At 41.4% G+C, this 24,266-nt stretch overlaps 1 protein-coding gene across 1 annotated transcript in view; it reads right to left on the minus strand.

The window, feature by feature from the left end:
* LOC139543035 (neurotensin receptor type 1-like) overlaps nucleotides 1-8,876 on the minus strand; it is a 57,369-nt gene extending 48,493 nt beyond the window's left edge. Inside the window, exon 1 of the mRNA XM_071349142.1 lies at nucleotides 8,064-8,876. Within this exon, the coding sequence (XP_071205243.1) occupies nucleotides 8,064-8,756 (693 nt within the window). The 5' untranslated portion in view covers nucleotides 8,757-8,876. The remainder of the gene's footprint in view (nucleotides 1-8,063) is intronic.
* Between the last annotated feature and the right edge of the window lie 15,390 nt (nucleotides 8,877-24,266).

A 24,266-nucleotide genomic window follows, 5' to 3' on the forward strand; every position in this document is an offset into this window, starting at 1 on the left:
CTCTTTGCAAAGTGGTGCAAAGGGAGAACAAACAACTTAAAGAAACCTTGCTTGGATGTACAGTGTCGATCAATGCGGGACAATCTCGTCTTCTCAGAGATACCGGAGGATGACAACAGCAAAAGGTTGTGAGGACACTGTCCGAGACTTTATGTCAACTCAGCGGAAACTACCCACAGATGTCGTGAGTAATGTCACTTTCTCCAGAGTCCATAGAATGGGTAAGGCCTCTGGGAATAGGACACGGGCTGTTATTGCATGCTTTGAACATTTTAAGCAAAAGGAAATGGCGAAGAGCAGGGGCAGAGAACTCTGAGACACTACTTCCCCACGGAGATCAATGAAAGGAGACGAAAAACTGTATCCCAGCATGAAAGAGATGCGTTGCCTGAACAAACAAGGCTCCTTGGTGATGAATAAACGTTACATCAACTGGCAACTGTATCAGGACTCTAGAGTAACTCTGGCTGTTTGAAATCAACTGTATCGGGACTCTAGAGTAACTCCCTGGCTATTTGAAATCAACTGTATCAGGACTCTAGAGTAACTCCCTGGCTATTTGAAATCAACTGTATCAGGACTCTAGAGTAACTCTGGCTATTTGAAATCAACTGTATCAGGACTCTAGAGTAACTGCCTGGCTATTTGAAATCAACTGTATCAGGACTCTAGAGTAACTCTGGCTGTTTGAAATCAACTGTATCAGGACTAGAGTAACTCCCTGGCTGTTTGAAATCAACTGTATCAGGACTCTAGAGTAACTCCCTGGCTGTTTGAAATCAACTGTATCAGGACTCTAGAGTAACTCCCTGGCTATTTGAAATCAACTGTATCGGGACTCTAGAGTAACTCCCTGGCTATTTGAAATCAACTGTATCGGGACTCTAGAGTAACTCCCTGGCTATTTGAAATCAACTGTATCAGGACTCTAGAGTAACTCCCTGGCTATTTGAAATCAACTGTATCAGGACTCTAGAGTAACTCCCTGGCTATTTGAAATCAACTGTATCAGGACTCTAGAGTAACTCTGGCTATTTGAAATCAACTGTATCAGGACTCTAGAGTAACTGCCTGGCTATTTGAAATCAACTGTATCAGGACACTAGAGTAACTCTGGCTGTTTGAAATCAACTGTATCAGGACTAGAGTAACTCCCTGGCTGTTTGAAATCAACTGTATCAGGACTCTAGAGTAACTCCCTGGCTGTTTGAAATCAACTGTATCAGGACTCTAGAGTAACTCCCTGGCTATTTGAAATCAACTGTATCGGGACTCTAGAGTAACTCCCTGGCTATTTGAAATCAACTGTATCGGGACTCTAGAGTAACTCCCTGGCTATTTGAAATCAACTGTATCAGGACTCTAGAGTAACTGCCTGGCTATTTGAAATCAACTGTATCAGGACTCTAGAGTAACTGCCTGGCTATTTGAAATCAACTGTATCAGGACTCTAGAGTAACTCTGGCTGTTTGAAATCAACTGTATCAGGACTAGAGTAACTCCCTGGCTGTTTGAAATCAACTGTATCAGGACTCTAGAGTAACTCCCTGGCTATTTGAAATCAACTGTATCAGGACTCTAGAGTAACTCCCTGGCTATTTGAAATCAACTGTATCGGGACTCTAGAGTAACTGCCTGGCTATTTGAAATCAACTGTATCAGGACTCTAGAGTAACTCTGGCTGTTTGAAATCAACTGTATCAGGACTCTAGAGTAACTCTGGCTGTTTGAAATCAACTGTATCAGGACTCTAGAGTAACTCTGGCTGTTTGAAATCAACTGTATCAGGACTCTAGAGTAACTCTCTGGCTATTTGAAATCAACTGTATCGGGACTCTAGAGTAACTCTCTGGCTATTTGAAATCAACTGTATCGGGACTCTCGAGTAACTGCCTGGCTATTTGAAATCAACTGTATCAGGACTCTAGAGTAACTGCCTGGCTATTTGAAATCAACTGTATCAGGACTCTAGAGTAACTGCCTGGCTGTTTGAAATCAACTGTATCAGGACTCTAGAGTAACTCTGGCTGTTTGAAATCAACTTTATCAGGACTCTAGAGTAACTGCCTGGCTGTTTGAAATCAACTGTATCAGGACTCTAGAGTAACTCCCTGGCTGTTTGAAATCAACTGTATCAGGACTCTAGAGTAACTCCCTGGCTGTTTGAAATCAACTGTATCGGGACTCTAGAGTAACTCTCTGGCTATTTGAAATCAACTGTATCGGGACTCTCGAGTAACTGCCTGGCTATTTGAAATCAACTGTATCAGGACTCTAGAGTAACTGCCTGGCTATTTGAAATCAACTGTATCAGGACTCTAGAGTAACTGCCTGGCTGTTTGAAATCAACTGTATCAGGACTCTAGAGTAACTCTGGCTGTTTGAAATCAACTTTATCAGGACTCTAGAGTAACTGCCTGGCTGTTTGAAATCAACTGTATCAGGACTCTAGAGTAACTCCCTGGCTGTTTGAAATCAACTGTATCAGGACTCTAGAGTAACTCCCTGGCTGTTTGAAATCAACTGTATCGGGACTCTAGAGTAACTGCCTGGCTATTTGAAATCAACTGTATCAGGACTCTAGAGTAACTCTCTGGCTATTTGAAATCAACTGTATCGGGACTCTAGAGTAACTCTCTGGCTATTTGAAATCAACTGTATCGGGACTCTAGAGTAACTCCCTGGCTGTTTGAAATCAACTGTATCAGGACTCTAGAGTAACTGCCTGGCTATTTGAAATTAACTGTATCGGGACTCTAGAGTAACTCCCTGGCTGTTTGAAATCAACTGTATCAGGACTCTAGAGTAACGCCCTGGCTGTTTTAATTTAATGTTCAAATCTGAGTTTGTGTTGTAGTGTATCATGACAACTTCAACTATAATGACTACATACTCTAGTGATCTCCTCTATAATGACTACATACTCTAGTGATCTCCTCTATAATGACTACATGCTCTATTGATCTCCTCTATAATGATTACATGCTCTATTGATCTCCAATATAATGAATACATGCTCTAGTGATCTCCTCTATAATGACTACATACTCTAGTGATCTCCACTATAATGAATACATACTCTATTGATCTCCACTATAATGAATACATACTCTATTGATCTCCACTATAATGAATACATACTCTAGTGATCTCCACTATAATGAATACATACTCTATTGATCTCCACTATAATGAATACATGCTCTATTGATCTCCACTATAATGAATACATGCTCTAGTGATCTCCACTATAATGAATACATACTCTATTGATCTCCACTATAATGAATACATGCTCTATTGATCTCCACTATAATGAATACATGCTCTATTGATCTCCACTATAATGAATACATGCTCTAGTGATCTCCACTATAATGAATACATGCTCTATTGATCTCCACTATAATGAATACATGCTCTAGTGATCTCCACTATAATGAATACATACTCTATTGATCTCCACTATAATGAATACATGCTCTATTGATCTCCACTATAATGAATACATGCTCTATTGATCTCCACTATAATGAATACATGCTCTATTGATCTCCACTATAATGAATACATGCTCTATTGATCTCCACTATAATGAATACATGCTCTATTGATCTCCACTATAATGAATACATGCTCTAGTGATCTCCACTATAATGAATACATGCTCTATTGATCTCCACTATAATGAATACATGCTCTAGTGATCTCCACTATAATGAATACATGCTCTATTGATCTCCACTATAATGAATACATGCTCTAGTGATCTCCACTATAATGAATACATGCTCTATTGATCTCCACTATAATGAATACATGCTCTAGTGATCTCCACTATAATGAATACATGCTCTAGTGATCTCCACTATAATGAATACATGCTCTAGTGATCTCCACTATAATGAATACATGCTCTATTGATCTCCTCTTGACAAGGAAAGGGCTGCATATAGCTCAGGTTAATGTATGTAGCCTTCCTAACAAATTACATGAGGTTTTTTAACTTGGTCAACATAAATAATATTCGTATTTTAGCTTTAACAGAAACGCATTTGGATGCATCCGTTAATGATGGACAAATGAACATTCACGGATATAGTCTACTGAGAAGAGACAGGAACCATAGATATAGTCAACTGAGAAGGGACAGGAATCATAGATATAGTCTACTGAGAAGGGACAGGAATCATAGATATAGTCTACTGAGAAGGGACAGGAATCATAGATATAGTCTACTGAGAAGGGACAGGAATCATAGATATAGTCTACTGAGATGAGGACAGGAATCATAGATATAGTCTACTGAGATGAGGACAGGAATCATAGATATAGTCTACTGAGAAGGGACAGGAATCATAGATATAGTCTACTGAGAAGGGACAGGAATCATAGATATAGTCAACTGAGAAGGGACAGGAATCATAGATATAGTCAACTGAGAAGGGACAGGAATCATATAGTATACTGAGAAGGGACAGGAATCATGGATATAGTCTACTGAGATGGGACAGGAATCATAGATATAGTCAACTGAGAAGGGACAGGAATCATAGATATAGTCAACTGAGAAGGGACAGGAATCATAGATATAGTCTACTGAGAAGGGACAGGAATCATAGATATAGTCTACTGAGAAGGGACAGGAATCATAGATATAGTCTACTGAGAAGGGACAGGAATCATGGATATAGTCTACTGAGAAGGGACAGGAATCATAGATATAGTCTACTGAGAAGGGACAAGAATCATAGATATAGTCAACTGAGAAGGGACAGGAATAGGAATGGTGGGGGTGTAGCACTGTACATTCAGAATCACATACCTTTTAAGAGGAGGGATGACCTTAATGTATGTCAAATAGAGGCACTATGGGCTCAAGTACATCTGCCTCACCAGTACATATACCTTACCAGGCAGCCATATTGGTAGGATGTGTGTATAGATCTACTAGCTCTAAGGTGTCCTATCTGGATGACTTATGTACTGGGTTTGACCAGGCCACAGATAGTAACAGAGATGTATTTATCTTGAGTGATTTTAATACAAATTGGAAGGATCACAATAATTCAAATATAACTAAATTAATGAGATATGCCGAGAGCTGTGGTTTGAAACAAATGATTAATGACACTTCTAGATCATCAACCTAGTTGGGTCATCGTTCAGACACGTGCATTGATCTGATCTTCTGTAATATACCATTGCAATGCTTAAAGGATATATCAATGAAAGTGGGCTGGACAGACCATAATATTGTGGCCATAACCATGAACACTAATTTTCCATAGAAACCCCGAAGGATTGTGGTCAAGAGAAATTATAAAACATTTAGTCATGAGCAATTTCAAAATGATTTGGCTGCTGTACCCTGGGAGCTGATTTATCTAGAGGATTATTTAAATCGCGCTACAGAAGGTTTTATTGATTTGCTCATTGAGGTAATGGACCATCATGCCCCAGTAAGAAAGAATACAGTGGCAAAAGTATTAGCAGCCAAATTTTAACAAGAAATTGATGAACAGAATTATAGAACACTACGTAAGTATGCCGTTAAAATAAATCGCAAGAAAAAAAAGAAGCTTAATTTTACAACAAAGATTTTATTGATTGTAAAAATGATTGTAAAAATGTATGGAATACAGTGAAGGGCTTACTTGGTTAATCTATGTTATAATGCCCATCTCGTGTGGAAGTTGACAGGAGAACAATTACAAAACCAGCTGATATTGCCAATCGTTGTGCTGAATTTTTTACAACGAAATTGAATTGATTGAGAGAAAAATGGAAACACCCATTCTTCCAAACAAGCTATTGTCCAATGGATTGATAGTCATGTAATGAGAGAGAGAAAGAAAAAAACTTCTCACTTCTCTTTTAGTCTACCATTGGTGTCAGCACAGGAGGTGTTAAACCTATTGAAGTCATTACCCGATGGTAAATCTACAGGTTGTGAGCTCATGGGGGAAAATGTACTTCGCTGTGCTGCTCCCCAGATTGCAGCTCCACTGAAATACATATTTAATTGGTCACTGGAAAAGGGGAAATTTCCAAATGTATGGAAGCATGTGTCCAATCCCGAAAGACAGAATATAACCCATTACTCCAGCCAATAGTCGACCAAGTAGTCTACTCCCTTCACCCAGTAATATATTGGAAGGTATTGTGACTAGACAAATATGGTAGTATATGGAAAAGAACAATCTGATCACAGCCAATCAGCACGCTTATCACAAAAAACATTCCACTACCATTGCATTGTTTGATATGACTGACCAGTGGCTCAATGCTGTGGATAATGGCAGGGTTGTGGGTGTAATATTTTTAGATTTTAGTGCAGCATTTGATTAGGTGGATCATGAAATAATTTTGACAAAATTACTGCATTATGGGTTCATGGAGGCAGCATTGTATTGGGTACAGTCATTTCTAACTGACAGGAAACAGTCCACCTATGTCATGGGTCGTTTTCTTCCCTTCATGCTTTAAACTGTGGAATACCGCAGGGCAGCTGCCTTGGGTCGCTTCTTTACTTAATATATACCAACGATCTTTCTTATGCCTTTTCTGAATCTCAAGCTACTACATTCGCAGATGATACTACAATTTATACAGCAAGACAATCAGTTCGACAGGTACAGCAAGCTTTACAAGTAGATCAGTGAGTGGGTTTTTCCCGGGAAACAAATTTGTTTTGAACATCAAGAAAACCAAGGTTATGTTGGTCTGTTCCACCAGGAAAAAACCAACACAACATGGGATGCAATTGAGTATGGGGGGAGTAAAAATGTATGAAGTTGCAGATACCAGACAACTAGGGGTGCAGCTAGACAACTGCTTATCATGGTCATCTCAAATAACTCATATATGTATAAAAAAATAAAAAATGCTCAGAAGGATAGCTAAATATTTACTGGGAAAGATAATTTAGCAAACAACCCAAGCATTAATTGTGAGTCAGGTGATCTATTGTTCGGTGGTCTGGGTGAAATGCAACAGCAAGTTAAATTAAATTAGGAGGCTGCAGATTGAACAGAACAAAGCAGCAAGTGCTGTTTTAAGGTGGAGATATGATTATTCTGTTGTAGTCATGCACAATGCTCTTGGGTGGTCATTGATCAACAAGATAATTGAAAAAACATGCTCAATTTATTTCACAATGTACACCATTTAAAACGGCCAAACTACATCCACAACAGTATTCAGTTGGTACGAGACAGACATTCAGTAAATACTAGGATTTTCCACCATCTATGTGTTATCCAGACAGAAAAGAGAAATAGGCAAAACAACATTTCGATTCAATGCAAAAATGAAATTGAATAATGTATCTGAGAAACCCAGAAACATTTCAATATATACATTCAAACAGTACTTTAGAACCATTTAGATATACTAAATTGGAAGGTTTTGCAGGACTATGGCAGATGAAGGAACCACTATTTTTTAAGACTGTCAGAATTATTTATCTGGTCAATATGTCAGTTGTTTGTAACAGTGTGTTATATGTGAAAATGCGATTGTATAATACATTGTATGTTAATGTTTAAGGACTCTTGGAAGATTAGTCCTAATGAGGACTAAGAGAGATCCTAATAAAACAAAATAATCTCCTTCTCACTCTCTTCCCCCCTCTCTCGGTGTGTGTGTGTGTGTGTGTGTGTGTGTGTGTGTGTGCAGTAATACATAGTATTTGACATAGAACTCCTCAGTAGCCCTACAACATGCCCATTTCTTGAATTACTAAATTCACAGTTAAAAATGCTGAAATGAAAAATGAATTACTTAATTTAAACGAATAATAAATGTATTCTTGTGTTTTTTTTCTTCTGATTTGCATTAGTTTTATTTATTCACAGAGGAAGCTAATTGTCAACAGGTAGTGCTGGCACCTTCTCATAAAAGAAAGACAAGTAAATATTTCAGAAATCTGTTATTTAGTTCTGAATGTACTGGAGGAGACATAACTAGACTCGTGCGCCCAAGCCGCTCTTGAAATATTGGTGCGTAAAAATACCACCATAACTGATTGTTGCCGAAGTAAGGAGGACTTTCAAACCCACCTGAATCACTATCTTCAATACGACAGGAGACACGATGGTGGTGCATATCTTCTCCCGGTGGGGTCCATGATACTTCTGTCCCATGGTGAAGAGCATCGGAGAGGCCAGGAGGAACGAAGCCACCCACATCCCGCTGATCAGCTTTTTGGTGCGGCTGCAGGACATGATGCTCTTCGCCTTGAAAGGGTGGCATATCGCCATATAACGCTCGACGCTGAGGCTGGCGATGTTGAACGCCGTAGCATACGAGCAGGCATCCCGAATGAAATAGTAGCCTTTGCAAACAACTCCTCCGAACGCCCAAGGATGATGGACCCAGATGAAATTATAGAGCTCGACGGGCATGCTGAGGACTAGTATTAGCAGGTCGGAGACGGCGAGACTGGACAGGTGGTAGTGGACAGTGCTTTGGATATTCTGGAGGGACTTCTTGGTCACCAGGGTGTACAGCGTGACGGAGTTCCCTAAACAGCCGACCGCAAAGAGCGCGATATAGATCACAGTGACCAGGACCTTCGAGTAGATGTTAGTGTTGACGTCCAATGAGTCCTCCTGATCGAGCTCCGATCCGTTGTCAAACAGAGAGTAGTTATCCAGACGCAGAGAGTAGTTGTTCCCCCGAGTCAGAAGTTTCTGCGCCAGCGCGCGTAACTCTAGAAAGTCGCGCCCTGTCTGTGTGAAATTCAGCTCCATATTTTGCGTAATGTAAATAACCACTTTTTTTCTGCGTATGCAGAAAGACCGCACTATATTAAAATTCCGTTGAGAAAACACATGTAGTGTTTTCGCGTAAAAGCGGGAAGGGGAGAGTACCGGTTTGAGGCCAAGAGGGAAGTTGTGATGGTTTTATATCTGGCACAGGAGGAGGCGTGCTGGACTCGCAACCTTGAGCGATGACGGAGTGCCATTCAGTGATTGGTGTTTTCTCTTTGTTATAATCCATTGATATTTAACTTTGAATACCTAAAATAGACTCAATCTTAATAAACAGTGTCTTACCATTCCATGTAATAAAAGGTATACATGTATGTCTATAAAATATCTCGCTGGATGGATATATTTTAATGACTGAATGAAAAGGAGAATGGTCGTTCCACGAAATGAGTGCATTTTGCGTCGCTTTGATAAGTAGACATTGTGCACCAATATTGCATTTTAAAAGCCTGTTATATTAAATGAAGTTCCCTTTAATATAGACCACATGGAGAATTCAATAAATAAATATTCTTTATATGAATAAAGGCTTGCTAATGCTCCAAAATTCAGCATTTTGATGTGCCCCTTCTGTCAACCCTTTAAAAAATATATTTTTATTTAACTAGTCAAGTCAGTTAAGAACAAATTCTTATTTACGACTGCCTACCACAGCCAAACCCGGACAACGCTGAGCCAATTGTGCGCTGCCCTATGGGACCCCCAATCACAGCTGGCTGTGATGGAGCTTGGGTTTGATCTAGGTACTGTAGAGACACCTCTTGCACTGAGATTTAGTGTCTTAGACCACTGTGCCACTCAGCAACTATGTGTCACATCTAGGAATTCACTTTGTCCTAAAAGGTCTAAAATGGTCACCATCGTTGTAAAGTCCTAGTTATTTTGTTGCTTTGACAAAGTCGTTTCTGAACATTATTCTTTGTATCGTGTGATTAGTGATTAATTTATGTTCGTCCCTCATTTTTTAGGTCACCCCTGTTATGTGAACTAAACACTTGTTTTAACATAGTGAAACTATTCCTTAAAAAAAAAAATAATAATCAAAACGCAACATTGAACATCTACTAGTCAAATCAGAGTGTAAAAGTAGGTTAGCTGGTTCTAGTCTCTTGGACCATTTCTGGTGATCTGTGGTGGGAAACCGACTGTGTAGACTAGAGCATAACACACTGCGTGTGCCAGATCCTCTCTCTCACCCTGGGGTGGGAGACACACACACACACACACACACACACACACACACACACACACACACACACACACACACACACACACACACACACACACACACACACACACACACACACACACACACACACACACACACACACACACACACAAAACACCCTTTCCCCATAGTGTGTATCGAGGTTAAAAGTAAAAAACTCTTCCAAAGCTGTAAACCGTAAACGACAGATTGAATTAAACATTGCACAGAGTGAGACGCCCGGTGCTAATGACCAAAACTCAATGGACAGAAAAGAATGTCGCCGTAGGACAGCCTCTGAAAGGTAATGGGACTTTAATGTTCTATCTGTTGCTGCTGCTGCTGAGCCCACTGAGGCTGCCAAGTCTGACGTTGCACACAGTTAATCACCTCAGGACGTTACCCACAGTTAATCACCTCAGGACGTTACATACAGTTAATCACCTCAGGACGTTACATACAGTTAATCACCTCAGGACGTTACACACAGTTAATCAGCTCAGGACGTTACACACAGTTAATCACCTCAGGACGTTACATACAGTTAATCACCTCAGGACGTTACATACAGTTAATCACCTCAGGACGTTACACACAGTTAATCACCTCAGGACGTTACACACAGTTAATCACCTCAGGACGTTACATACAGTTAATCACCTCAGGACGTTACACACAGTTAATCACTTCAGGACGTTACACACAGTTAATCACCTCAGGACGTTACACACAGTTAATCACCTCAGGACGTTACACACAGTTAATCACCTCAGGACGTTACCCACAGTTAATCACCTCAGGACGTTACACACAGTTAATCACCTCAGGACATTACCCACAGTTAATCACCTCAGGACGTTACACACAGTTAATCACCTCAGGACATTACCCACAGTTAATCACCTCAGGATGTTACATACAGTTAATCACCTCAGGATGTTACATACAGTTAATCACCTCAGGACGTTACCCACAGTTAATCACCTCAGGACGTTACCCACAGTTAATCACCTCAGGACGTTACATACAGTTAATCACCTCAGGACGTTACATACAGTTAATCACCTCAAGACGTTACACACAGTTAATCACCTCAGGACGTTACACACAGTTAATCACCTCAGGCACATCTCCAGTTTGTGATACAGTTAATTTTTAAATAATTCTCAGAATCCATCTGTGTTTATGCGAACCCTCAGTGAGATATATTGTTCGATCAAAAGCAGTAGCTTTGTGCTGTAGCTGGCTCACCACGCTGAGGGATGGATGCTTGGTGTGATTTTCAACATTGATACATTTGTCAAACTGAGAAGTTATCATTTTATGTCAATGGGGGGATTATTATTTTCTCTGTGCCTGAGGGCACCACTGTAAACTGTCTGATGTGGGGAGTCTGTCTGTCTGTCTGTCTGTCCTCAGACCAGGCTAATTAAATGGCCTGGCTATGCTGGAGGGCTGCTCCACTCTGTCTGCAGGCCTGTCCCAGTCGTCACACAACCACCTATAAGAGCCTCTCAGAGCCCTACTTAGCAGCTACTCCTGGCTCAAAGCTTTTGTGTTTGAGAAAGAGACGTCAGATGATTAATTGTGTGGTAGTATAAGTATACATACGTGTGACGCGTATATACGTGCAACACATTTTACCTTCACAATTTTATATAATATGCCAACAAATTAACCATTATGAGTACACGTAAGGGCCCTCTCAAGAACAATATGCAGAGAGGAATTGTCACAGTGAAACTTGACTTGGGTTGATAGAGACACCTTTTGTTATTTCTCTCAGTTCATGTCGATGTAATGTTGATGGTTTGGATTTTTTATGTCACTGAAAAACATAACTTGCATCCTGACGGGGGAAGTCTGGGTAAAAGCACGAGGAGGCGTTTAGAGCCTTCATATTTGGTGGACCCCAGCAAAACAGTATCACAAATGGAAATTTGCAAGAAGACATGTTGAGAGATACCAGACGGATGATTTCTCCAACTATAATGTTTCATAGTTTATAATCATATAATTAAAAAGTTAAAGCCATCGACTTTGTTATCTGTAGTTAAAAAAAGGCATGGTAACGTAATACGTATTACATGATAACTCAAAATAACATGGACTGTGTTTTAATTTATTAGTATTTTTTTACAAAGCAATATATGAAATAACATTTCTTCCAGCTCCTGAAAGACAATGGATCGCAGAATCACATTGCTTGGTAAAACTGGAGTGGGGAAGAGTTCCTCAGGGAACTTGGTCAAGAAATGTTTAAATATGATTATTCTTCCTCATCTGTTACCAAAGATTGTTCAGTAGGGACTGCTATCGCTTGTGTAAAATGGTCTGTTTCCCAGTGTGTACATGTCAGTGAGAATATCTTTAATGATACGAAGTAGAGGCTCAGTATTGAGAAGTCAGAATAAAAACAGAGCTTGTCCAGGCTTGATTAGTCGGCTCTGGAAGGTCATGGATCTTTACACATTCTAATAGCCCCTAACACTTAGTCTATTGTCTTCATGTTTTTCATATTCTTCACTGATTTTCAATAGGATGGAAAGAGGGGAAAAAACTGTTTTATAGGAAAAATGGTTGCAGAAGATGTTGTTTATAGTGACTAAGGACAAACACTCCTGTTTCCTGTTGTACCTGTTTTGCAAAATGTGACATTTAAAATATAACTCTGAATGAATATGGAAGTCTGTTCTGATTGTCTTCTCAATTACTTTTAAATTCAACCCTGCCCGTTGTCTTTCTTTTGTTCTCTGTGATCGAGAATAACATTTTCTGTAGACCACTTCCGTGAGACAGGACATTTTAATAAGACAGTTCGCTTTTGTTATGATAATGGTGTGTTCAGATTACAGTACATGTAAGGGGTGCGTACTGGCGACAGAGAAGTCAGACGCAGGAGAGCAAAAACTGTGTTTCCAATCGGCGCAGTTTAATAATGAAAACAACCGGAAAACAGAACAATCAATAAATGGGTACAAAACCCTACGCACACCAGACATAACGTGCACAAGCACTTAAAAAAACAATACCGGACAAGGACATGGGGGGGAACAGAACATGTAATTGATGGAATTGGAACCAGGTGTGTGGTAAGACAAGACAAAACAAATGGAAAATGAAAGGCGATGGCTAGAAGACCGGTGACGTCGACCGCCGAACGTCGCCCGAACAAGGAGAGGGACCGACTTCGGAGGAAGTCGTGACAGTACATGCAATGATTATCAGATAACAACAGCTACAATTTTAACATGAATGGTACATAAATTTAAAAAAAGAAGATAATATTGTCATTGCTGATGTCGTCTGAATTTGTGAGTTTCTGTATTTATATAATATTGTGTCTATAAGGTGTTTCTTTATGTTACCAGCATTCCCCTTTGGCATCTCCTTAGTGCAATGCCTCTCTAATTCAACCCTGCATATCCACAGCACTTTCAGCTATTCCATCCACTCTCAGAAAAAAAGGTACAGTATTGTTCCCTGGGTTACAAAAATATGCAATTACACATAATGTACCTTCAGAGGTACACATATGATGTCACCTTTTAGGGTACATGTGCGGATAATCCAGTATAATGGTAAAAGTTTGTACCCAACATTTTTTTTATATAAAAAAGGTACAATCATCTCAACACTCACAAAAAAGGGGTACAGTGAAGGTGCATTTCTGTTTCTCAGGGTACAAATTTGTTTTGTGTATTCTCAAGTCTCTCACTAATGATTCTTGATGGCACTGATCTGTACCTTTGCTTAGCAGAAAGCTACACATTGACATTGTATTGAAGAAAGGTACATACACTAGATGACCACACCTGCTCGTCAAACATCTCACTTTAAAATCATGTGCATTGATATGGAGTTGATCCCCCCTTCGCTGCTATAACAACCTCCACTCTTCTGGGAAGGCTTTCCACTAGATGTTGGAACATTGCTGCGGGGACTTGCTTCCATTCAGCGTTAGTGAGGTTGAGCACTGATGTTGGGCATTTAGGCCTGGCTCGCAGTCGGCGTTCCAATTTATTCCAAAGGTGTTCGATGGGGTTGAGGTCAGGGCTTTGTGCAGGCCAGTCAAGTTCTTCCACACCGATCTCGATAAACCATTTCTGTGTGGACCTCGCTTTTCGCACGGGGGCGTTATCATGCTGAAACAGGAAAGGGCCTTCCCCAAACAAAGTAGGAAGCACAGAATCGTCTAGAAAGTATGCTGTAGCATTAAGATTTCCCTTTACTGGAGCTAAGGGGCCGAACCATGAAAAACAGCCCGACTCACTCTCCTTCTCTTTCAAATAGCCCTTACACAGCCTGGAGTTGTGTTGGGTACTTGTCCTGTTGAAAAACAAATGATAGTGGGACTAAGCCAAAACCAGATGGGATGTCGTTTCGCTGCAGAATGCTGTGGTAGCTATGCTGGTTAAGTGTGCCTTGAATTCTAAATAAATCAAAGACAGTGTCACCGGCAAAGCACCCCCACACCATCACACCTCCTCCTCCATGCTTCACAGTGGGAACCACAAATGTTGAGATCATCCATTCACCTACTCTGCGTCTCACAAAGACACGGCGTATGGAACCAAAAATCGCACATTCGGACTAATCAGACCAAAGGACAGATTTCCACCGGTCTAATGTCCATTGCTCGCATTTCTTGGCCCAAGCAAGTCTCTTCTTCTTATTGGTAACTTTTATTAGTTTAGTAGTTTCTTTGCAGCATTTCGACCATGAAGGCCTGATTCATCCAGTCTCCTCTGAACAGTTGATGTTGAGATTGTCTGTTACTTGAACTCTGTGAAGCATTTACTGGGGTTGCAATTTTTTAGGCTGGTAACTCTAATGAACTTATCCTCTGCAGCAGAGGTAACTCTGGGTCTTGTGGCGGTCCTCATGAGATTCTGTTTCATCATAGCGCTTGATGGTTTTTGCGACTGCACTTGAAGAAACTTTCAAAGTTCTTGAAATGCTCCTGATTGACTGATCTTCATGTCCTAAAGTAATGATGGACTGTCATTTCTCATTGCTTATTTGAGCTGTTCTTGCCATAATATGGACTTGGTCTTTTACCAAATAGTGATATATTTTGTATACCACCCCTACCTTGTCACAACATATCTGAATGGCTCAAACACATTAGGAAGGAAATCAATTCCACAAATGAACTTTTAAGAAGGCACACCTGTTAATTGAAATGCATTCCATGTGATTACCTCATGAAGCTGGTTGAGAGAATGCCAAGTGTGTGCAAAGCTGTCATCAAGCCAAAGGGTGGCTACTTTGAAGAATCTCAAATATAAAATATATACAGTATATATACATTTGTTTAACAATTTTTTGGTTACAAAATGATTCCATATGTTATTTCATTATTTTGATGTCTTCACTATTATTCTACAATGTAGAAAAAAAGTTAAAATAAAGAAAAACCTTTGAATGAGTAGGTGTGTCCAATCTTTTGACTGGTCCTGTATATAGTGTATTAGTACCCTCCATATAACGATGAATCCATCTGTGCCATCTTATTGACAATATTTAAATATTGTAACGGCAGGGTCTCATTATATTGAAGGCTTGGGTTAGTGGGGGTGTGGCTTTCAGTTAGTTATTTTTGGCCACCCGTGAGTGGAAGTGTAGTACCATTTTAAGCGCTATATGGTTCTGTTTTAGTTTGAGCATGTTATTTGCCATTCCTGAAGTCTTTTTAAAGGCTTATATATGATCATGTGGCAATAAAGATAAGTAATTAATATTGCTGTGACCTTTACCCAACGCTGAGAATACTTGTCAAGAGGTACAGACCTCTTGGTGTAATGGTTATGGTGTTTGCTTGATAGTCGTTGGACACAGATTTGAATCCTGAGTGGGGCTACCCCTGACATCACTACATCGGTGTCAGAAGTGGGATGGCGATAGAGAAGAGGTACTTAAAAGGAACAAATTACTTTGTCATCGTTGTGGTTCCCCAAAAAAGGCACATTTGTAAAATTTCTAAAAGTATGTTTTTGTACCTGTGGGACTGTATGTAAGAAAGGACTATCTTGTACCCTAATTTACACTCTTGGTTCTTTTAAGGTATGAACTGCAAGGGTGCAATTATGTACCTTTATACCATGGCATTGTTCAATACTAGTTTCTGATTGGCTACAAGGGTATTCTAGAGCATGCATTACTTCCCTGTAACGCACGGTATATCAGCATGGTATTATTTAATGGCTATAGTTAATTCTTACATATGCTATGCTTGAGCTGCTTTTGAAAGCAAAAGCCGAATTGAAAACATTATTGACATCGTTGAATTCGATTTTCATAATAGCAAGCTATAGGACTGATGGTTTCGTTAGCTAAATTCGGAAGTATGTTTGGTTACCAAGGCAACTACGGTAGCTGAATCTAGTAAACTTGCTAGCTACTTCAGTGGATGTTGAACACATTTCTACTTGCAAATGAACACATTTCTAGACGCAAATGTGTTAAGTTATAGCCATGGTATAAAAGGGATAATCAACTCGGAGCTCTGTGCGTTATCTGGAAAATAATGCAACTCAGTGGAAGGTTAGTTCCACTCTGCCAGTGTGTCGTGGAACACACCTTCACGTCGTTCATTATTTTCCAGAGAACGCATAGAGCTCCGAGTTGATTATCCCTTACATAACTCATTGTACAACGGACGTACCTTACAGGGTACACTACCACTAACGTTGATTTGAACCTTCTGACCAACTAGTCGGTCAGGCTGCGCCCCGCTGTCTGATTCATATCACGTGATTTCTGATGATTGTTCTCGAATATATCGACTGATTGGTTCTGTATGGGGTGGTTATTGATAGATTTACAGCTTCACGTTATTTGATGGGTATTGGGACAATGACCAATGTAGCCCATTTGTTGTGCTCTGAGGTGACGCTGAAATTGGCAGTGCAGCTAACGTTATCCTTTCATCACGCTGACTGGCGGAAGCCTTCTTTCCATGGTGCTGAATGATGGTTACAGTGTGTGCTGTTTTAATGAGAGCATCTTGGGCTATTAGTCTTCGTGGGGGTTCTCTTCAACATGGCGTGCTTTCTTGTGGCAAAATAACAGTCGTTTTGCATATGGCTGCATGTCAGATAGGCCATTTTTTTGGGGGGGTGGGGGCATTTTGTATGTAGGACCTTCTGAAATGCAAAAAATGTAGTCCTAATACTGTGTGTTGCCTACTAAAACAGGAAGGCAAACTTTCCCTCTGCTATCATTCATTTGCATTACACTGGCATAATGCAAATGAATGACAGGCTAGTGTAAAAGTAGAGTCAATATTATGAAAACGATACATACCTACTTTCAAATGTGCTACTGCCATGCAGGAAATGTCACATCAGATATGACTATAGAATATGCAATTAGTTTGAATTATTTTGCTTTTCTGAAACTCTCCAACACTGAAAATATTGCGCACCTGGAGAAGTGGCGGCTTGGTTACGCTCACTGCGTCGTCGTGTCACAAATTCAAAAATAAATGTTGTTGTCTATTGTTGTAATGATTTTTAGTTGAATAAGATTCGTTGACAAGCTAGTGGTGCTCATCCTGTCAGCTGGTCTGTGAGTGTTGGTAGACATAGATGATGTGTAGGCTACTGCAGCTACACGGCCTAGTGGGGCACATATATTTCTTGTGTTATTATATAAAGCAACGGTTGTTGACGTGTACGGCTACATTTCAGATACATTTTTGTACATTTGAACAGTAGAAGGACCAATCTACAGCAATGTGCGAAAATTCCTTCTCCGCTCTCGAGAACGTGCACAGGAGGCTGGTGGCACCTTAATTAGGGAGGATGGGATCATGGTAATGTCTGGAGCGGAATTAGTGGAATGGCCATTCCATTTGCTCCATTCCAGCCGTTATTATGAGTCGTCCTCCACTCAGCAGCCTGGCGGATGGATTTAAAATTCCCCCTCGGGCATGTTATCCTGGAGCCGGGCCAGTTCGACCATCCTGGAGTCTCAATAAGTATCTCGTGCAGAAGGAAACCAACTGATTCTTTAGAGAAAGTCTTCCCAGTTCCCACAAATGACACTTCAAAAGGAAAGTTGCCTTCACAAACCCTATCCTTCCATTTCCTGATTGATTTTCCTTGGTGTGCCGTGTTGTGAGATGGAATGAGTTCTTTCGTATTTCAAATAGACGGTATTGTGGATTCTCTAAGGTACCGTATGTAAGAGTTATTGATCCAGTGAGGCCTCTTATGTGAGGAACTGGTTTAAGGATGCACAGAGCTCATCTGTCAGGGTCAGGGGTCAGTGTACATGCTGGAGAAGACTCTTGACATGACCTCAGTGCTCAGCATCAAGGTCAATGAGGGTTTGGAGTTTTTCAATGTTTTTCAATGACTGTACAATGCATTCGGAAAGTCTTCAGACACCTTGACTTTTTCCACATTTTGTTACGTTAGTCTTATTCTAAAATGTATGAAATTGTTTTTTCCCTCATGAATCTATGCACAATAGCCCATAATCACAAAGCAAAAACAGATTTTTCGAAATGTTTGCAAATTTATTACAAATAAAAATCTGAAAAATTACATTTACATAAGTATTCAGACCTTTTACTCAGTACTTTGATGAAGCACCTTTGGCAGCGATTACAGCCTTGAGTCTTCTTGGGTGTGACGCTACAAGCTTGGCACACCTGTATTTGGGGAGTTTCTCTCATTCTTCTCTGCAGAGCTTCTCAAGCTCTGTCAGGTTGGATGGGGAGCGTCACTGCTCAGCTCTTTTCAGGTCTCTCCAGAGACGTTTGATTGGGTTCAAGTCCGGGCTCTAGCTGGGCTACTCAAGGACATTCAGAGTCCCAAAGCCACTTCTGCATTGTCTTGGCTGTGTGCTTAGGGTTGTTGTCCTGTTGGAATGTGAACCTTCGCCCCAGTCTGAGGTCCTGAGCGCTCTGGAGCAGGGTTTTATCAAGGATCTCTCTCTGTACTTTGCTCCGTTCATCTTTCCCTTGATCCTGACTAGTCTCCCAGTCCCTGCCGCTGAAAAACATCCCCACAGCATGATTCTGCCACCACCATGCTTCAGTGTAGGGATGGTGTCAGGTTTCCTCCAGACATAACTCTTGGCATTCAGGCCAAAGATTTCAATCTTGGTTTCATCTGAACAGAGAAGCTTGTTTCTCACGGTCTGAGAGTCCTTTAGGTGGCTTTTGGCAAATTCCAAGCAGGCTGTCATGTGTCTCTTACTGGGGAGTTGCTTCAGTCTTGCCAACTCTACCATAAAGGCCTGATTGGTGGAATGCTGCAGATATCGTTGTCCTTCTGGACGATTCTCCCATCTCCACAGAGGAACTCTGGAGCTCTGTCAGAGTGACCATATGGCTCTTGGTCACCTCCCTGACCAAGGCCCTTCTCCCCCGATTGCTCAGGTTGGCCGGGCAGCCAGTTCTAGGAAGAGTCTTGGTGGTTCCAAACGTATTCCATTTAAGAATGATGGAGGTCACTGTGTTCTTGGGGACCTTCAATGCTGCAGAAATGTTTTGGCACCCTTCCCCAGATCTGTGCCTCGACCCAATCATGTCTTTGAGCTCTACGGACAATTATTTCGACCTCATGGCTTGGTTTTATCTCTGACATGCACTGTCAACTGTGGGACCTTATATAGACAGGTGTGTGCCTTTCCAATTCATGTCCAATCAATTGAATTTCCCACTGGTGGATGATCAATGGAAACAAGATGCACCTGAGCTCAATTTCGAGTCTCATAGCAAAGGGTCTGAATACTTATGTAAGTAAGGTATTTCTGTTAAAAAAAAATATTTAATTTGCAACAATATCTAAAAACCTGTTTTCACTTCGTTGTTATGAGGTATTGTGTGTAGATTGATGAGGATTTCTATTTATTTAATCGATTTTACAATAAGGCTGTAACGTAACAAAATGTGAAAAATGTCAAGGGGTCTGAATAATTTCTGAATGCACTGTATTTGTGCATGCTGGGTTTTCTCCAGCGCAAAGAAGATCTTGAGTAGATGGTCAGTAGATCTTCAGTAGGTGGTTAGTAGATCTTTAGTAGGTGGTTAGTAGATCTTCAATAGATGGTCAGTAGATCTTCAGTAGATGGTTAGTAGATCTTCAATAGATGGTTAGTAGATCTTCAGTAGGTGGTTAGTAAATCTTCAGTAGGTGGTTAGTAGATCTTCAGTAGGTGGTCAGTAGATGGTCAGTAGATCTTCAATAGATGGTCAGTAGATCTTCAGTAGGTGGTCAGTAGATCTTCAGTAGGTGGTCAGTAGATCTTCAGTAGGTGGTCAGTAGATCTTCAGTAGATCTTCAGTTGATCTTGTAGTAGATGGCTAGTAGATCTTCTGTAGGTGGTCAGTAGATCTTCAGTAGGTGGTCAGTAGATCTTCAGTAGGTGGTCAGTAGATGGTCAGTAGATCTTCAGTTGATCTTCAGTAGGTGGTCAGTAGATCTTCAGTAGGTGGTCAGTAGGTGGTCAGTAGATCTTCAGTAGATGGTCAGTAGATCTTCAGTTGATCTTGTAGTAGATGGTCAGTAGATCTTCAGTAGGTGGTCAGTAGATCTTCAGTAGATGATTAATAGATGGTTAGTAGATGGTTAGTAGATGGTCAGTGTCTGATATCTGACATCATAATTCATCTGGTATTGAACCCTTACCTTTCTCTGCAGATTGACACTCATGCGTCTCTCCCTTGTCAAGCTCAGACATTTAAATATGAATATATTTCTCACGTTATTAATACAGCTTGAGACGTGACTCCATTATTATTATATATAAGCATAAGATCCACCCCAGAAGAAGCTATGCCACATCAGACTGAGTTAATGTTCGGCAATGTAGGAAAACAACTCCGCTCCCTCCCACTCCTTCCGCAAACGTTACTGGTGAATCTCACCCTGGTCATGTTCTGACATACAAGTTTCAAGTTTTATTAGTCGTATGTGTAGGACACACCTGCTATACACCGCCCAACGGATGCTTACTTGCAGGTTCCTTCTCGACAATGCAACAACAATAATAAAAGATAAGATACAAACATACATCAGCGTCTCTATTAATACAGCATGAGCTTTGCCGCCGTTATTATTTTATATTAGCATAAAATTATAATATATTAGCATGATATAAAATAACCCCAGCTTCTGTGTTCCCAGCAGAAGCTACATTAGACCTGATTTAATGTTTCGTTAATGTAGGGGGGGGAAAAAATCCCTCCTTCCTCTAACGTTTCTGGTGAATGATATCCCTGTCCTCTACCACCTGTGGACATGTTACAGTGTAACACCACATGATTTACCTGTGTCTCTCTCTCTCTTGTTTCCTGCCAGCGTGTTAATTACATTTATGCTTAATTTCTTTTGTGCTGCGTTGGGATTGGTTAATGCCGTGCCTTTGTCACCATGTGACTTGTGGGTCGTGTGCAGGTGGTGGATGGCGCTCCGCTGTAACACTCGACAGATTGTCACCCCGTCTGCTGCATACTCATTAGCACAGCTTATCTATCATCAGGTGCCTATGGGAAGAGCGTGCCCTCAACGCTGCTGAAGGAGGGAGAGGTGGAGGCAGAGACACGAGAGACAAGAAAGAGAGATTGAACCTGAAATGAGAATGTTTGGGCTGTAATAATGGAGTCAAGTTTAATGTCTTTACATAGAAGTGTCAAGTCTTAATCAATCAACCCAAGCATAAGTAGGAGTTACCCTCTGAGGAGTTCCTTCCTGACTTGATTGCTGAAAACATCCCTACAGACCAAAGCATGGTAAGGCTTGATGTGTTTATTCCATAAAGGCATCAGAACAGAGAGGTGCTCATGGGTCTGAGGAATTTGGAGACCGCCACTCATCCCCACTTTCACTGAGCTGAGTGAGAACAGGTAGAAGCTCTAGTCGGCTGTCTGCTATCCCTACGGCTGATAAGAGCACATAGTGTCTGTGTGATGGAGGATGTGTGAAACAGTAGTCTGTTTCAAATCAAAATCAAATCAAATTTTCTTGGTCACATACACATGGTTAGCAGATGTGTAGTGACATGCTTGTGCTTCTAGTTCTGACAGTGCAGTAATATCTAACAAGTAATCTAACAATTTCCCAACAACTCCCTAATAATACACACAAATCTAAAGGGGTGAATGAGAATATGTACACATAAATACATGGATGCGCAATGGCCGAGTGGCATAGGCAAGATGCAATAGATGGTATAAAAAACTGTATATACTGTACATGTGATATGAGTAATGTAAGATATGTAGACATGATTAAAGTTTCATTATTTAAAGTGGCATTGTTTAAAGTGACTAGTGATCCATTTATTAAAGTGGCCAGTGATTGGGTCTCAATGTAGGCAGCACCCTCTCTGAGTTAGTGATTGCTGTTTAATTAACAGTCTGATGGCCTTGTGATAGAAGCTGTTTTTCAGTCTCTCGGTCCCAGCTTTGAAGCACCTGTACTGACCTCGCCTTTTGGATGGTAGCGGTGTGAACAGGCAGTGGCTCGGGTGGTTGTTGTCCTTGATGATCTTTTTTGGCCTTCCTGTGAAATCGGGTGCTGTAGGTGTCCTGGAGGGCAGGTAGTTTCCCCCCGGTGATGCGTTGTGCAGACCACACCACCCTCTGGAGAGCCGTGCAGTTGCCGAAACCAGGCGGTGATACTGTCCGACAGGATGCTCTCAATTGTGCATCTGTACAAGTTTGTGCCTCCTGAAGTTGAAGAGTTGATTTTGCACCGCCTTCATCGCACCGTCTGTGTGGGTGGACCATTTCAGATTGTCAGTGAGGTGTATGCCGAGGAACTTAAAAACGTTCCACCTTCTCCACTGCTGTCCCTTCGATGTGGAAAGGGGGGTGCTCCCTCTGCTGTTTCCTGAAGTCCACGATCATCTCCTTTGTTTCGTTGACATTGAGTGAGAGGTTGTTTTCCTGACACCACACTCAAAGTGCCCTCACCTCCTCCGTGTAGGCTTTATCATCGTTGTTGGTAATCAAGCTCACTACTGTTGTGTCGTCTGCAAACTTGATGCTTGAGTTAGAGGCATGCATGGCCATGCAGTCGTGGGTGAACAGAGAGTACAGGAGGTGGCTGAGCACGCACCCTTGTGTGGCCACAGTGTTGAGGGTCAGCGAAGTTGAGATGTTGTTTCCTACCTTCACCACCTGGGGGCGTCACAGACACCGACGTCACGCTTCCAGACAAACTAAACACCTTCTTTGCCCGCTTTGAAGATAATACAGTGCCACCGTCACAGCCCACTAACAAGGACTGCGCCCCCACCCTCTCCTTCTCCATGGCCAACGTGAGTAAAACATTTAAACGTGTTAACCCTCGCAAGGCTGCTGGCCCAGACGGCATCCCTATCCGCATCCTCAGAGCATGCGCAGACCAGCTGGCAAGCGTGTTTACGGACAAATTCAATCGCTCCCTATCCCAATCTGCTGTCCCCACATGCTCCAAGAGCAGTAAGTAAGTAAGTCCAGGACCTAATTGCACAGGGCGATGTTGAGACCCAGGGCCTCCAGCTTGATGATGAGCTTGGAGGGTACTATGGTGTTGAATGCTGAGCTGTAGTCAATGAACAGTATTCTTACATAGGTATTCCTTTTGTCCAGATGGGATAGGGCAGTGTGCAGTGTGATGGCGATTGCATCTTCTGTGGACCTGTTGGGGTGGTAAGCAAACTGAAGTGGGTCTAAGGTGTCAGGTAAGGTGGAGGTGATATGATCCTTGACTAGTCTCTCAAAGCACTTCATGATGACAAAAGTGAGTGCTACGGGGTGGTAGTCATTTAGTTCAGTTATCTTTGCCTTCTTGGGTAGAGGAACAATAGTGGCCATCTTGGAGCATGTGGGGACAGCAGATTGGGATAGGGAGCGATTGAATTTGTCCTTAAACACGCTAGCCAGCTGGTCTGCGCATGCTCTGAGGATGCGGATAGGGATGCCGTCTGGGCCAGCAGCCTTGCGAGGGTTAACACGTTTAAATGTTTTACTCACGTTGGCCATGGAGAAGGAGAGGGTGGGGGCGCAGTCCTTGTTAGTGGGCTGTGACGGTGGCACTGTATTATCTTCAAAGCGGGCAAAGAAGGTGTTTAGTTTGTCTGGAAGCGTGACGTCGGTGTCTGTGACGTGGCTGGTTTTCTTTTTGTAGTCCATGATTTCCTGTAGACCCTGCCACATACATCTTGTGTCTGAGACTTTGAATTGCGACTCCACTTTGTCCCTGTACCGGCATTTCACTTGTTTGATTACCTTGCGGAGGGAATAACTACACTGTTTATATTCAGCCATATTCCCAGAC

The sequence above is a fragment of the Salvelinus alpinus genome, chromosome 17, assembly GCF_045679555.1.
Source record: "Salvelinus alpinus chromosome 17, SLU_Salpinus.1, whole genome shotgun sequence".
NCBI lineage: Eukaryota > Metazoa > Chordata > Actinopteri > Salmoniformes > Salmonidae > Salvelinus > Salvelinus alpinus.